This window comes from Panthera tigris, chromosome B1, assembly GCF_018350195.1.
Source record: "Panthera tigris isolate Pti1 chromosome B1, P.tigris_Pti1_mat1.1, whole genome shotgun sequence".
NCBI classification, from domain to species: Eukaryota; Metazoa; Chordata; class Mammalia; order Carnivora; family Felidae; genus Panthera; species Panthera tigris.
Genome location: NC_056663.1, coordinates 125,244,643 through 125,261,620, shown reverse-complemented (window position 1 = coordinate 125,261,620; position 16,978 = coordinate 125,244,643). Strand labels below are relative to the sequence as shown.

The following is a 16,978-nucleotide window of genomic DNA, read 5'->3' as shown; positions in this document are numbered from 1 at the left end:
CTACACACTCCAGTCATTGCTCATTAAAAGGAATCCCTGCCGTGGTATTCTGGAGAAAAGCAAAGAAAGTCTAAAGGGTAAACCACTGATCTAGTTCGCTTTCATGCCTATATGCCCCCTCTGCACAGGACAGGGGGGAAAGTCAGAACTCACTGCAAGTGGGAAACTGTGGGCTGCCGATTAGCTGCCACAGAAAATCCTTGGCCTAAAAAGCGCCAAGCCTCTAACAGACATAAATTTTCTAAAATTCTAGACCACCTTAAAGAGCCCATCCTAGAATCTTGTTCCCATAAAGGAAAGAAAAGGTTGATATGTTTAAAAAAAAAAAAAAAAAGGTGGGGTGGGGGTGGGGGGAGAACAATGGTGGTTAAGAACTAAGGCTCTGGAGCCAAATTCAGTACAAATGCGAACACTCTCCCCTTGCCTATTTGGTGACGTGGGGTGAGATAATCTTTCCGTGCCTCAGTTTCCTTATCTGTGAAAAGGTAAGTGAAAGAGTAGCCTAATCATAGACCTACTGGGGTTGAATGAGATAAACCAAAGTGCAGGAGTGTCTGGAAGATGTTACAAATTCAGCCAGTTCAAGGCTTAGCTTGAACTAATAGCAGATTATCATTATTATTAAAATAGTATTTTCCATTATGATTGCACAAAGGATACAGGTCATAAAAGGGAAATATTTCTGGGGTCTTATGGCAGTTGCAAAATAAGAGAGAGAAGAAAGCAAAGGAAGATATTTAATGAGAAAGTCAAAAGCCTGATCCCTCTACCAAGTGCTGAGTTATACAGAAGGGCCTGGTATGCACCCCTTATGAAAGCTTCAGACTGTTGGCAAGCTAAGAAGTTTGTTTCCCACAGTTTATATTTAAGTACTAGATACATGAGACTAAGAATGAACTAGAAACCTTCCCTTCACTCTTAGTATGTTCACTGACTTATATCAGGAAGTCGCACCCAGCTTAGCTGCAGTGCTGGGGTGTGGGATTGGATTTGCGTGCATGTAGACACGGATTCACAGATTATCCAAGTGTGCCTGCATCTCCTGGGACTGGGAATGAGGCTAGAGATTGCGTTGCACAGCCTCCTGGGAGCTCGGGCTCAGAGATGCGGGGGTAGGGGGGCAATGGACAACCCTTGGAGAGGCCTCTGCTTTCCCCATGTATCCATGCAGTGAGATTTTGGACCAGTATTTTTATGCTCTTATTTAATAAAATCCTGACCACATTTTATTTTCAGGTGCTATTTCCACTTCCAAATTGGTGTTCCTTCCAAGTTTTCAATGTAAATGTATTTTCCTAGCAAGGCTGAGGCCTAATTTGTGTCACATGTGATAACACGGTTCTTCTGGTTTTCCTTATGAAGGCATTTTTGAGGCTGTTCTGGTCAATTCGATATTAGCATTTATTCTGAAAATGAAATGATGGACTTGGAAGTCCTTTTTACTAAAAATAAAACAATAACAGTACAATTATTTGAAGGAGAAATATGAAAAGAATTCTTTCAAATATTCTATAATATTTTTCAAAAATCCTAAACTCAACACCATTTTAGAGAAACAACTACCGATGCAGGATTAATTTCAAGGAGAGTAATATCTGATTTCTAAATAACTTTAGACCTTTTTCCTTTTTTAAAAATGTTTACTTATGTATTTTTGAGAGATAGAGGAAGGGAGAGAGAGAATGGGAGAGAACGAACCCCAAGCAGGCTCAGCACTGTCAGCACTGAGCCCAATGCGGGCTTGAACTCATGAACCATGAGATCATGACCTGAACCCAAACCAAGAGTCAGACACAACCAACTGAGCCACCCAGGCACCCCTAGGCTTCTTTCTTGGAGCTGTCTCCAGTCCTTTGGTTCAGCCTGGGAACCTTACCTGATATTTTGCCAGCAATTTGCTTTTCCAGAGGGAATGGGTGATATCGTGAATCGACAGGCGCAGGTTGTGGGTGCTGCCTTTAAAATGAAGAGCCTTAGGTTCTTCTAGGAGCTGTCCTCCCATCTGTCTCTCAAGCTGCAATACCTCCTACAATGACATGCCCAAAGTCAAAAGCAAATCACTGAATCGTATGTCTTCTGCTGGCCGGCCGTCTCATCAAATGTGTAATGTTTCCTCACCGGGCCGCCCCCACACCACAACCAACTGGTACAGACTCCCTCTTCTGCAGCCTGGAGACCCTCCAATTGAAGCCCCTGCCAGTTTGTATGTGACTGGATCCACCTGACCATCAACAATCTACATCATATGCTGTGAAGTAAATTCAGTACAGGCTGCATTTCCCAATGGATGAGTGGAAGATTTAATCAAATCCTGGAAAACAACAATCAGAGCCCCAAATGGGAAGAACTCCAAATGAAAGAAAAAAAGAGGTAGGAATATAGATAAACAGTTGAAGTAAGGAGATTTTCAATAAACTTTTAGGGCAACCTAAAGGGCAACCCCCTAGAAAACAAACCCATGTCTTGGACCTGGTAAAACCAGCCAACAAGTAAAGACCTGGAATTCATTTTGGGCATTTTTTCAATTTTTTATAGTTTCTTTACGTACAGAAATAATAACATTTTTTGCTTAAAATTATCCATTGCACACTTCTTGATCATCAAAAATATATATACTCATTATATGTCCTATTAGAGGAAAATATACTAATACAAATTAGGAAAGTCTGTCAGCACCGAATATTGAACTAAAGAGTTACTCAAAGTTGAAAAACAATTGCCTCATCTTTCAAGAACCACAGCTGATCAAAAAATTTGCTATGTAACTTTACTTATGCTATAAAGATGTAACATGAAGACAAATTCTAAATCTACTTCCATTCCTCAAACAAGCTAATGGGAGTTAACGAAGCATTTCCAAGTACAGCTGCAATTATCCAAACAGCAGCAAACCATAAGTTACCAATGAACAAAATATCCCGAGTCTCTGTGGTTGGAACCATCCTGTGTACTTTGCTTCTCTCACGCTTTAAAAGTTTTAGTGACACACATATGTAGGCAATTTGTGATCTTTCTTTCTTCCTTCCTTTCTTTCAGCGTTCAGGAAAATAATGGATTTTATAAAAATATAAATGCAAACCACTAACTTATTTTTTTGGTGACATTTCAGTTGAAAGCATGGGGTTCAAGAACACAGGCGCTCATTCAGGTCCTTCTACACGCACCTATCAGGCACCTACTGGGGTACCGAGCACAGATGGGTCACAGTGGAAAATTGTGAGGATGGGAACCAGATTGCCCGGAAATACATCCACGTTGCATTTGTTGAATGAATTCTAACCCATGCACATGGAGCCCCATAAGTGCAGAGCTTACCAACATCATTGATTAGCTGTAAATAGCTCATTTCTAGCTGCTTCTTCGTGGTTCTTAGCATCCATCATCTTTGAGCCAGGCCACTATTCTGAACAATGCAAGCTGCTGAAAGGTCCTCTAAGATGTAGGAAATACTAGGATCATGTGGAAAATGGTCTCAGACATGGGTTCCTCTAATTAGTGTTTAATGGAAGAGAAGAGGCAACAGCACGTTGACAGAGAGACGAGCATGGTCCAGCTGCTTCAAAATATTTACATTTAGAGTATTCCACCTTGCTGACTGATGAGTAGCTATTACTTGTGACAGGAGTCTGAGCAGTCGGCCAACTCTCAACCGGTCAAACTTCTACCAGGACACATATGTTGTGCCCTGGGTCTGCTGCACCCACAGCTCGGCGGGCTCCGAGGGTCCCCACTGAGCCACACCAACCTACCCAACCCAGCACTGCACACACGTTCCTCGTGGAACACTTCACCCTCCATTCCTCCACAAGAATCTGGCCATGTGGAAATGAAGACGAATGAGAAAAGTGAGGGTTAATTGCAGTTTCTTCTGCTTCGGCAGCAAGGCATAATGAGCTTATGTTGATCATGTTCGGTGTCTAGTTAGCATAATAGGGAAAGCTGATGTTCCCAGTGAACCTGGCACCTGACAAATTCTAAAGCTAAAATGATGTTTGTTTATAAGCCGTTAGAAGAAAAGAAACATAATTAGAAATCTTTGAGATTACAGTCATGCCAATCAATCAGTTCTAGCTTCTTTCCAGTACACCCTAATTACCTCATCAAGACGTCTAAAGAGCAATCGATAGTAATTATCTGATTACTATAGATCTTCATTATGTCCAAATTATCTCCCTGGGATGTCTAAAAGAAGATGCATTGTATTCTGGGAGGAAATTATACCCAACAATGTATAATCCACACCCCATTCCTACAATCAACATAGATTGCCAGAGGATATGGAGAACATTATCAGTTTTCTTGGCGGGGAGGACCATTGAAAAAAACCTCAACTGCCTATTGGCCATGACCTTGGAGTCAAGAAATCTAATACCACATTTGAATGCAAAGTCTGGGTTGGAGTCAGCCCAAGAATAAGGCTCAGTCCTTGGTTTCTTTGGCCTTGATCTCAAAAGTCATGTTTAGCATTCTCACTGTGGGAAAAGACTGGGCTGGCTTGAGCCTTTCCCCCTCCTCCTCCTTCCTCTTCTTCTTCTTCTTTTTTGAGAGAAAGTACCAAGTAAAATGCCATTTTAAAGATAACAGAGCCAAAGAACACATCTCTACATTCTTAAGCTCTCTGATACAAACAAAGCTGCTGACCTCTCTGGGAGGAACCTAACTTTTTTGCCCTCTTTGATTCGGCATGAACCCTGGTGAAAGATAAACTACCCATCGCAATGTACTCATGCTTAAAGCAGAGGCCTCTCTGACAAGAGACCGCTGGCTCTTCACTGCTACCTCTGGGAGAAATTGGCCCTGGAATAAATGATTCAGTAAGGAATATCCTTACCAACCTTAAATTTAATGTTCCCTGAAACGTAGCAACTGATATCACACTCAGCATGTTTGACTTCAAGGAAACATAACAAAATAAAGGAGAAGACTCAAGAACCAAAGCACAAATTGAAAATATTAAAATGTGAATTAAAGATATTGTATTCAATAAATAAAACAAGTCTTTGGAAACTAAAATCATCTACAACTACATGAGTCAGAGATGACTTAACACATAGAGCAAATCCCATATACAGCTGACCCTTGAGCAACACAGATTTGAACTTCAGGTGTTCTCTTACCGATTTTTGGGGGGACAAATGATGAACAGTACTGTAAATGTATTTTCTCTTATGATTTTCTTAATAACATTTTCTTTTCTCTAGCTCACTTTATTGTAAGAATACAGTATGGAAAGCACATAACATACAAAATATGTGTTAATCGCCATTCACGTTACTGGTAAGGTTTCCAGTCAACAGTAGTTAACTTTCGGGGGAGTCAAAAGTTATATGCAGATTTTCAGTTGCACGGGGGTTGTTGCCCATTGCTCTCATTATTGTTCAAGGGTCAACTACATAAATTTTGTATCAGAGGAAGAAGCAAGCCCACTTGATACAATGGTCAGGCTTGTGTTCCTATTGTTAAGGTCTTAAGTGTTATAATTTCAGATGTATGACTTAGCAGATCGCAGTTAAAAATATGCTGTAACTTGTATTTCAAAAAGCTTGATTTTCTGTATTCCTTCTGCATGAAATCATTTTGTTATATATATGATACACATAAGTAAGATGACATAAAAATAACAAATGTACGAATCAATAAGATATAGCTTTAGAGTTAAATGCTTTCCTCTCCTTAATCTTCCTGAGAGCATTCATTCAACATCAGTCAAACACACATGCCCTGCCGGGAAGCATGTCAGGCTCTGGGGCACACAGCTGAGCCAGTCCCCGACCCTGCCTTATACCACTCACGGCGGGGAGACTGCTATGTAATTGTGTAACCCTAATGGCTGTTGCTTAGCTCTAAGACAGCTTCCAGACTGGATCACAGGTTAGGGTATTTGGACCACAGGTTGCCTTTGGATCACAGGTTAGGGTATTTCACCCACCTTAAAAGAGAGCAAGAACAAAATATATTTAAGGTCAAAAGATTTAGTTAGACTTAAGAAAAATACAGTGACCTTGGAAAGAAATGCCATACTAGGAATTAGGATCATCTAGGCTCTTTGCTCTCAGAGATCTAAATGTCATCTTCTTTTGCAAAGGTCGTCCCCCCCTCTTAGCAGCACCCCACCTCGGGGCCTTATTTTGGCCCTGGGTGACCACCTGTTGCTCTAATGAGCTTGCTCTGCTTCTAAGAGAAGAGGTCACTTTCTGACTTCTTTGTCACTTCTGTCTCCACCCTGCAACTTGAAAAGACTCTCTCAGGAGTCAGTTATTGGCAGAGGTGTCTCTAGCCCATCTCTCTGCGGGAACACACGCAAGACCCCAGTCGTAAAGGCACCAGGAGCAGGCCCCTGTGCGTGTGAGTCCGTGCCCACCGGGATCTGAGCAGTCCTGCAGCATGGCTGCTTCCTCAGCTCCGTGGCTGCCCAGCGCAGGCTCTTCAGTGGCCCTGAGTGAGGGCTCTATTGATTCAGGGGGCCCGTGAGGGATCGCTCGAAAGGCAGGGACACGAGATTCCACAGTGGAAACAAGCGGCTTGCACAATAACCAATTAAACCAAGACATTATCCATGCCAAGCTATTAGCCTGGGCCACTTAAGAGCCACAATAAATCTAAGCTGTTTTAAAGGCCTGTGCGTACGTACAAAGGGAGCATCTTTGGCCTGTACCCAGAGCTCTCCCAGGCTCTTAGCCTTGAGGATCGGTTCTCATTAAGGCCTCACTGGGCAAGGGGAGTGGAAGGAGCCTTACAGCTCCCACACTCTGGTTTTCCTAACCCCAGAATTTTTTGTGCGGCATTATTGCTGGGGCTAGACCACATCTGCCTCCAGGCCACTTGAGTGTCAGTCTCTCAAGGAGCTCACAGGAGAGCCCCCAGGCAACAGAGCTGCTGGCACTGGAGATACTTGAAGCACTTGTTTAAGAATGTGAGAAGTCTCTGCCCGAGGGGACTTTTTGCCAGGAACTGTGTGCAGTGCTGGGGCCCTGGCTCTGCTCCCCACACTCTGTGCTCACCCTCCTCTCACTCAGAAACCTGCCTCTTCTCTCCCCAAGGCTCCCAACCATCCATACCCCCTCCTTTGTTGGAGACACTTGTTTTAGCTTCCAGTTCCTCAAGAAGTGCCATTAGCCATTAGCTCCCCCACCCCTCTCTGTTTTCCCACCTTGCCCTCCTGGCCCTCCTTTCCTTTTCTTATTAGAAATCTTATCAGCTAGAGAAAGGAGGAAGCAAGTGATTAAACTCGAAGCTCCTATAAGGCATTAACATTTCTTCTGGAAGAAAGAAGGTTGGAAGGAGGTTAAATCAAGGCTTTGTTTTATGTTGTCTGGCTTTGTTCTCTGTATTGTGGGGCTGTGATTTGTCTGTGCACTCTTTACTCTTGGAAACAGAAAGCCTTGAATTGGCTGTGCTTAGTGCTGCGGAGGAAGCCCGGGGACGGCGGCGCTGGGAACCGGAGCACGTGAGCCTTCTACTCCCCAGGTTTTCAGCCCTGGTTGGCCGTGCCACTCTGCAGACAGGGACCCGCACTCCACGTTCTGTCCCCAGCACCCGACCAAGCACTGGAGACTGTGTTGTGCAGTTCAAGACCCGTGCCCCGCCTTCACCACGTTTGCACCACGTGGGCCAGGGGTCTCGAGGCCCAAACCCAGCAGACCTGCAGCCTGCCCATGCGCTAAACCTCAGAAGACCAACCCTCAAGGGTCGTGCTGGCTTGTGTTTGAGAAAAAAATCACATCTCCGTTCAGACTTCGTGGAACCTGCCTTGCTCCTGTTAATTCTTGAATTCCTTGTGAAGACCTGCCCTTGTCATCGGGGATGAGAAATTCCTCTTTTTGCTACTGAGGCTTTATCCACGGTCGCCCCCACAGCTGTGGGCTTGCGTGCTTCCCAGGCAGAGGCCACAGAGAGCGGCTGTCCTTCTCTGCTGTGCCCTGCCAGCTTTTCGGCCAAGCTGCTCTCTGTTCCCACGTGCTGACTGCTCCTCTGGCCTGCGGGCCTCTGGCTGCGGAGCCCAGTGGGGCACATCCAAGTGTCGGCCACCTCTCCCACCTGCTCGGGTCACCACTGCCTCACTTTGCCACCTATTCTTCCTGCGCTCACACCAGGGTGCTGCGCTCCCCCCACTGAGTTTGTCTGCCGTACTTCATCCCTCATAATAACGAGGCTGGACTCCCATGACCATGTGCAAACATTTCCCGTCAAGTCACTTGGTTTTCAGGGCTCTGCTTGCTGCTCCCGCAGCTGCCGCTGCCACGGACGCTTGGTCTGAGCTGCCACTTCCAGCCTGCCCAGTCAGGGCACCTTGTGACACTTTTAAAGCAAAACGCCAGAGTGTGGCACTCGAGGAAGTGATGGTGTCCCTTGTCCACCTCTGGGCATACTTCTAAGGAAAAGGTGATCTCTCACATCTCCGTAATTAGCAATAGAACTTTTTAGGTTGTTCTAGAGCTTCTGAAGTCATCTTGTATTCCTTTGCACCACTGAACATGTTATTCTTTGATTTCTACATTAGTTCCTATTTTTGTAGTAAGAAATTACCATAAACCTAAATGACTCTAAACAACGCACATTTATTACTTTACAGTTGTGTAGATCCAAAGTCTGACCACCAGACCCACTGAGCTAAAAAGTCAAGGTGTTGGTAAGGCTGCCTTCCTTTTTGGAAGCTCTAGGGGAGAATTTGCTTTTTTGTCTTTTCTACCTTCCAGAGACTGACTACATTCTTGGGCTCAGGATCCTCTTCCTCCATCTTCAAAGTCACCACTGGAACATTTCTCTGGTCTCTCCTTCATGGTTATAGTTCCCTTCAACTGTAGCTGAGAGAAGTTTTCCACTTAAAAAAAAAATTTTTTTTTTAAAAATATTTTATTTATTGGAGCACCTGGGTGTCTCAGTCGGTTAGGCATCTTACTTGGGCTCAGGTCATGATCTCACGGTTGGTGGGTCCAAGTCCCATGTCAAGCTCTGTGCTGACAACTCAGAGCTTGGAGCCTGCTTCACATTCTGTGTGAATTCTGTGTGAATTCTGCCCCTCCCTTGTTCATGCTCCGTCTCTCTCTCTCTCTGTCAATAATAAATAAACCATTTAAAAAATTTTAATGGTTTATTATTTTTTGAGGGAGAGAGAGCACGAGTGGGGGAGGGGCAGAGAGATGGAAACAAAAGATCCTAAGCAGGCTCTGTGCTGAGAGCGGCAAGCCCAGCTGGGCTCAAACTCACAAACCTAACTCACAAATCTTGAGATCATGACCTGAGTCGAAGTCGGACACTCAACTGACCAAGCCATTCATTCAGGTGCCCCCTGAAGTTCCCCACTTTTAAGCACCATGTAATTAGATTAGACCCACCCAGAAAATCCAGGATAATCTCTTCATCTTGAAGTTCATACCCTTAATCATATTTGTGACGTCCCTTTAGCCATGTAAGGTAACATATTTATAGGTTCTGAATATTGTGTACAGGTATCTTTGGGGGCCTTTATACTGCCTATAATGACTTCATCTTCTCTCTCTTTTCTTTCTCTTTCTCAAAAAATAAATTCAATGTGGCAGGTCATTTCTAAAATATATGATAGGGCCAGGGCCCAGTCTCATGAGAAGGTAATTAAGATTCAGTAAATTTAGATTCACCCAAAAGATCCCTGTCCCTAATGGCTGGCCAAATAGCTTGATGACAAACCTGAAACTCACCCCACAATTACATCATGATTAGATTTAATATCTTCACTGAGCCATTATCTTTAAAATACCGTTATATCCAGATGCCCATCTAGGGATAATGAACATCATCAAATATCTGTTTTGTGCTAGGAAATTTAATAACTTTGATCTCCTTGAATCTTGTAAAGGTGCCTGATGTACAGCAAATGACTGTTAAAGAGGTCAAGTTCAATGACCAGAGCCACAGACCTGAGGAGGGGCAGAACCAAGAGACTTAGCCAGCCTCACCCAAGTTTCCCTACCACACCACATTTCCTTCCATACACTTAGCAGAAAGAAAAAAAAAAAAAGAAAAAAGGAAAAACACATTTGTAACCTTATTACATTTTCTGGTATTATCTAATATTTGTGTTACATGTACAAATATGTTAATTTAATTGCATAGGCCAGCATCCTGAAAGTATAAACATGGGTCATGTTAGTTTTGAGGTTGTTTGAGGGAACCGAAAGAAAAGAGAAGGCTAATGGGGCCAATTCAACAGAGGGCCAGCCTTCATAAGCCCAGAAGAGACAGGCTTGAGGTGTTCTGGGTTGTGTGGGGTCACAGCTGCAGTGGAGGGGGCGTCAGAAGGACAGTGGAAGGCACCAGGTTCCAGGATGAAAACAAAAGCTTTTCCAGGATAGTGTCTCCAACTGCAGCCCAAGATACTGAGTATCGCATAGCCCTTGACTAGATTTCCTACTTCCTTTCATTTTCAGTATTTCTTTCATTTTCTCTTCTTTTCCACATAATATGAGAGTTCACAGAGTTTCTATACTAGACTGCAGCCCGAATCGGGGTATGTGAAAGCTGAAGAAATCCCAAGAGTCTATGCCAAATGACTACATGAAGCGAGCAGCTTATGTTAATTTACATATTTGGTCAGAAATTCATTTGTCAAATACATTTGTCAGAAATTCCAGAAGCATCATATGTGGCCCATAGTGTATACAAATAACTCTTCTTTTAGGTTCTGAATCTCAGGGTTTAGTATAAATCTCTCAGAAATTGTATTTTCAGAATTGTAATTCAGGACAGTGGGACAGAAATGATTTATTTCCACATAGTTGTGGACTTCTCCGTGTTTTAAAACTTACCCAAATATCATCTTGTTCTCTATTATTTTCTGGTCTTTTAAGAAAAAAATTTTAATGTTTATTTATATTTGAGAAAGAGAGAGTGTAAATGGGGGAGGGGCAGAAAGAGAGGGAGACACAGAATCTGAAGCAGCTCTAGGCTCTGAGCTGTCAGCACAGAGCCTGACATGGGGCTCGAACCCACAAACCGTGAGATCATGACCTGAGCCAGAGTCAGATGGTTAACAGACTAAGCCACTCAGGTGCCCCTAATTTCTGGTCTTTTGATATGAGGATTTAAGTCTTTGTAAATAATGGGAGGAAAACACCAATATCATTACTTTAATCACGTGAAGAGGAGGGAAACAGAAAAACTGATCTGTGGCCCAACTCAATCTTTACAATAGACGGGACCTCTCTGTGTGGGCACAGAATTGCCTCTAAGCCATTTTCACAGTTCATAGCATCTTTGTCTCTCTACATGAATTCAACCTGCACATTGCTCTCCCTGTTCCTTTGAGCACTTGCATGGGAGAAAAATCCACCTGAAAGGTACATGAAAGAACCCCCTGTCTCCCAGCAGCCTTGACTTTTACTCTGGGACTCACCTCTAGCATCCTGATTCTCAGCAATGCTTCTGAATTGTTAAACACAGCTTTTAAGCTTCAGGTGACCATTTCTGCTGTGGGCTTAACAAAACTCAGGGAAATTGTCACCAAGGCTACCGAACTCAAAGAGCTAGGTGGGGACATGAAAGGATGCATCAGGGTTGCTTGAGACTGACTGATGTGGTGGTCTCCTTTTTTTTTTTTTTTTTGCTCCCCATCCACATAGACAGTATAAGCACATATGATAAAAGAGTGGGAACTAATATTCTAGATATGTTCACTTCCAGACATCCAGCTACAGTTTTCTCTAATAGCTCTCCAGACTGTAGAGTTCTGAACCCCTGAGAATGTCCTCTGCTGAGCTCCCTCTCTGACCCAGTCCAACATTCTGGGAGGGCTTCTGCCATTCAGGAGAAATCCCCAGCACACAGTGGTAGCTATAAGAAAATATCAAGTCTGGGGAGACCCACTTTAGGGCACCATTTGCTGTGCTGGAGATGGACAGGGGTAGAGGAGTTGGATTAAAGCACAAACAAGGAAGCAGAGCTCCTTTTCATCAGAGCCCAGATGGGATAAAGGGAGGTTGAAATAAAAGGTTTGAAGAGTAAAGGACAGGAGCTAAGGGAGTGTCCCTTGAGTGGTGCAGTAGGAGTCGGGTCACTGCAAAGGACGGAAGGGTTGCCATATAATCAGGGACTTGGAGAGAGCAGGGAAGACTTGGAAGAAGCGCTATGTGAAAAGTGGTGAGTCAAGAAGGGATAAATGAAAGGAGTGTGGACAAGCAGAAAGGGAAAGCTTAGGGCAGCCATCTTGAGAGCAGCAGAGACTCAAGCAGAAATCTATCATTTTCAGAGCAACTCAACAACCTGGAGGGAGAATGGGAGGGCTTGTTCAGGGGCAGTCATCTTTAGCTGTGGAATCAGAAAAATCTACTGTAGCTCCAGTTGGCAAGAGATTTAGAGTGGAGGTGAGTTCCCTGGAGATCTGGGTAAGAACAGAGGAGGGTCTGTGAACCAGGCCACCAGAGGAGTTTGAGGGAGGTCTTCCTTAAGAACCAAAGGTGGCCTGCATGCCCTTTGTGTTCGAGAGATGGAAGGTCAGATATTGTGGTCAGAAACATGGAGCTTCGCAGGTGGGGATCTTGGCAGGTGGAGATGTTAATGAGGGTGAAATCCACAGCATGCCTAAACCGGCGGACAGATAATGTGGGATGATGTCAAGGTTACCAGAATAACTTTGGGCAAAAAACTGTGATTAGTGGTGACTTTGAATCTGAGAGATTGATAGGAATAAAATGAATGGGAAGAAAGACCATGAGGCAGGTACTGCTAGGCTGGAGATAGGTACCAGGAGATTGGGGGCTAAGGAACAGAAATAGGTCATGAGTAACAGAGTAACAGAATGAGAATAGCAGTAGAAAAAGTCAACCCTACGAGCAGAACAATGCCCCAGAAGTGATCATGGGGTAGGAGAAGTACTGGAACTCTTCCTTTATGCCTTGTGGTTACTTAGAGGGTGTGGTCTTCACCATGGAGAATATGAGGGATGCCATGTGATGGGGAAGATCCAGTTGCCCTTAATGTGAGTAGGTGAAGGAAGAGTGGAGAGGATGATTCAAAGGGTGTAGGAGAGTTTGTTCTTAGGAGGATTAAAGTTCCAAAAAGATCCATGGAAGTGTTTAGGATAATAGTTCTTAATCTTGGCTGCACAACAGAATAACCCAGGGAGTATTGAAAGAAAAACCCCAATACCCAGACCAATTAGATCAGAGCCTTTGGGTTGGGACCCCAGAGCGAGTCTTTTTTTTTTTTTTTTTTTAAGTTTATTTATTTCGAGAGAGAGAGCGAGCACTGGAGGGGCAGAGAGAGAGGGACAGAGAGTATCCCAAGCAGGCTCCGCACTGCCAGGATGGAGCCTGATGTGGGGCTCACAAATCATGAGATCATAACCTGAGCCCAAATCAAGAGTCGGACGCTTAACCAACTGAACCACCAGGCACCCCCGGAGCAAGTCTTTTTTTAAAGCTCCCCAACTGATTCCTATATATGTGGGATGCAGAACTACTGACTTAGGAAGGGTGTGAGCGGGGAGCAGGTGGGCCAGCAGCAGGAGGAGGTGTTTGGAAAGGGCGATGCAGAAGAGAGTATTTATGGGCAACAATGGTTACAGAAGCAGGGAGAGGGCAGAGACTGCTGGGGAACACCAGCAGGCAGGGTGCCAAGAAGGCAGAATTCAGGTAACAAAGGGCCTTTCTGAAAATGAGCCCCAAGGTTCCAATTCAAGCGTGGGTGTTAGGCAGTGTTGCTGGGACTGAACTAATTGTCTCTTCAGTATGTTGGATAGACCCTTTACCTATAACTAGGATTTTGGTATTTCTGCATTATTAAAAGGCCATGAGGTGCAAGAAAGCCTTATCCATTATTCATATTTGTTTCAGGCTAAGTGCTGGATCCCCAGCTACTGAGAATTCATAAATGTCTATTTGGAAAGCACTGACCATGATTCAAACTGCTCTTGGGTTGTTTTTACTGCTTAATCCTGTTTGTCAATCTTTCTCAGTGTTGACCATTTGCATCTCTTTCCACTAATTAAAACAATTAAAATAGTTTTACTGAATTATTACTTTTTTGGCATGGATTTGCATGTCTCTGTTGGGAAGAAAGGTCAAGAAAGGTCCTAAGAACTATGTGTATGAATATAAAATATGTGTATCAAACATTTCAAGTATGATGTAGATCTTCTATGGCATGCTTTTGACAATGGTTTTTCCGAGAATTGTTACAAGACGTGCCTTAATCAGATCCCATGGCTCCCTACAAATAGTTTTCCCTGTGAAAGAATTTAAGCCTAGGATGATTTCCACCCTGACAGTGCGTCAGAAGTATCACATCTGCAAGGAATATAAAAGAACCATAAGTTTCACACTACAGCTGCATGTTCACATCATTTATTCAGCATCAGAAACTCCTACAAGGTCAGCCATCAAAAACATATCCTGTGTCTCATCCCCTCCATGGACCCAACCTGCAACACTCAGGTTTCATGACCCAGAACTACTTTCTGGATGGAAACTCCAGAAGGAAATACTTTGAAATTTCATCAACAACAAAAATTCTTCCCCTGGTTTTTTCCTTGACACATTTTCTCCCACTTCTCTTTTCCTCCCCTGGGTGCTCATCCTTCAATAGCTCCTCTGCTGGCTTCCCTTCCTCACCCCCGGCAATGGCAGGGCCCCCCTTGGTCTCTGTTTTCTAGGGTGTGGCTCCTCCAACAACCCACATTAGGGGCGAAGCCTAGACTGCAGTCCCCTGCTCAGGTGTGAAGCCTGCTCTCTCCACTCAACAGCTGTGTGACCTAGAGCAAATCGCTTAATTTTTCTGTGCCCTCAATTGAACGTCTGAAAAAATGGGGTTAATGGTATCATACAGGGTTGTGTGAAGATTAAATGAGTTAATAAACATTTAGAACCATGCCCAGCACATAGGAAGTTGTCAGTAATGCGTGTTATTTTTAACAATGTCGTTTAACGTATCTCTCTGCTCTCCCTTGATAGTCTCCCTGATCACAGGGATGACAAATATGAGTATTGTAGAGTCGGTTCCTGAGTCTCTACTTCAGGATCTGCTCTCTGTCCAGAGAGTCACACACACATTTCTAACTGTCCCTTGGGCATCTTTGTCCTGATGTCTAATTCATACCTCTAACTCAATATTCCAAAAGTAAAGTCACCAGAGCCACACCCCAAAGCTACCTGCCCCCTAGGTGTGTTACTATTACTGAGAGGCAGACTGGATCTTCTGCTCCATTCATTGCTGGTCACCAGGTCCGACAGGAGTTACTTGAACAGGACCTTCCACACCTGTTCCCCTCTCCTCACTCTTCTGCTATCAGCCCAGATCTACCATGCTTTTCTTCTTGACTCTATCTTTCTGCTGATGTCAGACTAATATTTCTTTTTTTTTTTTAAGTTTTATTTATCTATTTTGAGAGAGAGAGTGAGAGAGGGACAGTGGGGGAAGGAAGGGGAGAGACAGAGAATCGCTAGTAGGCTCCACACTGTCATCACAGAGCCTGACCTGGGGCTCGATCTCATGGTTGGTGAGATCATGACCAGAGTGGAAATCAAGAGTTAGATGCTAAATGGACTGAGCCGTCCAGGTGACCCTTCGCACTAATATTTCTAACATATATTTCTGATCATGTCTTTTGTTGGTTTCAATCTCTCCACTTCCTCTCCAATAACTCAAGACACTGAATCGCAACTCCTCTCTCTGGAAGTTGAAGTCCATCTCAATAAAACTCTTACCTGTCATTTGAGGCTTACTGGAAATAATATGCTAGTATGGAACCTGTATTTACTGTCCTGTGTTTCTTCGTGCTGTTCCCTTCACCTAGAAAGTTTGTATTTTTTCCCACTATGCTGGTGAAACTCTACCTTTCATTTGGGCCCAATTCAAATGTTAGCTCCTTGTCAGATCTCCTCAAAATAATATAATCCCCTCCCCCCTCCTGAACTCCCACAGAACCTGCATTCATCTATAGCATTTATCAGACTCAGACTTGTCTCCCAGTCCTTGGCAGACTTCTTTTATGCCTCCTTCCAGATCATAACTTCTTCAAAGGCACTTACGATATCCTTTAAAGCTTCAAATGGGATAAAATGAATTGCAATAATAGCACCAGGAATTAAGCTCATTTATTCTGCAAAGCAGCAGCCTGTTGTCAAATGCTAACCCTCTTTCTCACAGTCCTCATAAAAAGAATGGGAAAGCATATAAATGAAGTGGCACACAAGAGGAACATACAGTGTGAGCAATTACGCCAATTCCTTTTCTAGGAAGCACACAGCTGAGATAAACATGGAAGCAGATTATTTACCATCCACGTCTCGTTGCCAAATTCTCCTACTTCTTCTAAATTTTTCATTAAAGGAAATCAAGGAAGGTAAACAAAAGTAGCCCTTGGGAGGAATCAGCACAATGGAAAACCACTCATTTATCAGCATGGCCTCAGAGAAATGTTTATTATTTTTTTTAAACTGCATCTTTTGGGGCCGGATACTTGTGTCTGCGCACTGAGGTGCACAAACACATACACATGGTCTCTGGGTGGGCGCCGCCACACCAAACCTTGGCTTCAGTGCGAAGGGAAAGAAGGAGGGTCAGTCAGGAGAGATTTACCTTCAGGGCATCCTGGGTGTCATCCAGACAGTAGACTCGAACACTGTACTCCAGAGACGAGCAGCAGAGTGGTCCAAAGATGGCTAGCTTCAGGCGCTTTGCGGCAGCTTTGGTGGTGGACTGCCCCACCAGGGCGTAGGTGCTTAGGTTCTCTGTGAGGAGGTGGCAAGCTTCTGCATCCAGCTGAATGTAGCAGGGGGTAGTGAAGTTTTCCTCCCCAACCACAACCACATCCTGCAGGACAAGAAGGAAGGAGCTGTGGTTGAGCTACTGTGGGTTCTGCTGGCCGCCATGATGGTGGCCAGTATGGCAGATAGAACAGGACCTCTTCTGCTAAGGTTTGCTCATCCTTTTCTTGTTTTTTTTTTGTTTTTTTGTTTTTTTGGGTTTTTTTTTGTTTTTTTTTTGGGGGGGGGAGTTTTTGTCA

The 16,978-nt window shown here is 44.0% G+C and overlaps 1 protein-coding gene across 1 annotated transcript in view; it reads right to left on the bottom strand.

Moving 5' to 3' along the window:
* The window catches only part of UNC5C (unc-5 netrin receptor C), a 305,644-nt gene that overhangs the window by 10,912 nt on the left and 277,754 nt on the right, over positions 1-16,978 (bottom strand). Inside the window, exons 14-15 of the mRNA XM_015542240.2 lie at positions 16,552-16,785; positions 1,877-2,026 (exon numbers count right to left, since the gene is read on the bottom strand). Coding sequence (XP_015397726.1) covers positions 1,877-2,026; positions 16,552-16,785 — 384 coding nt within the window. The remainder of the gene's footprint in view (positions 1-1,876; positions 2,027-16,551; positions 16,786-16,978) is intronic.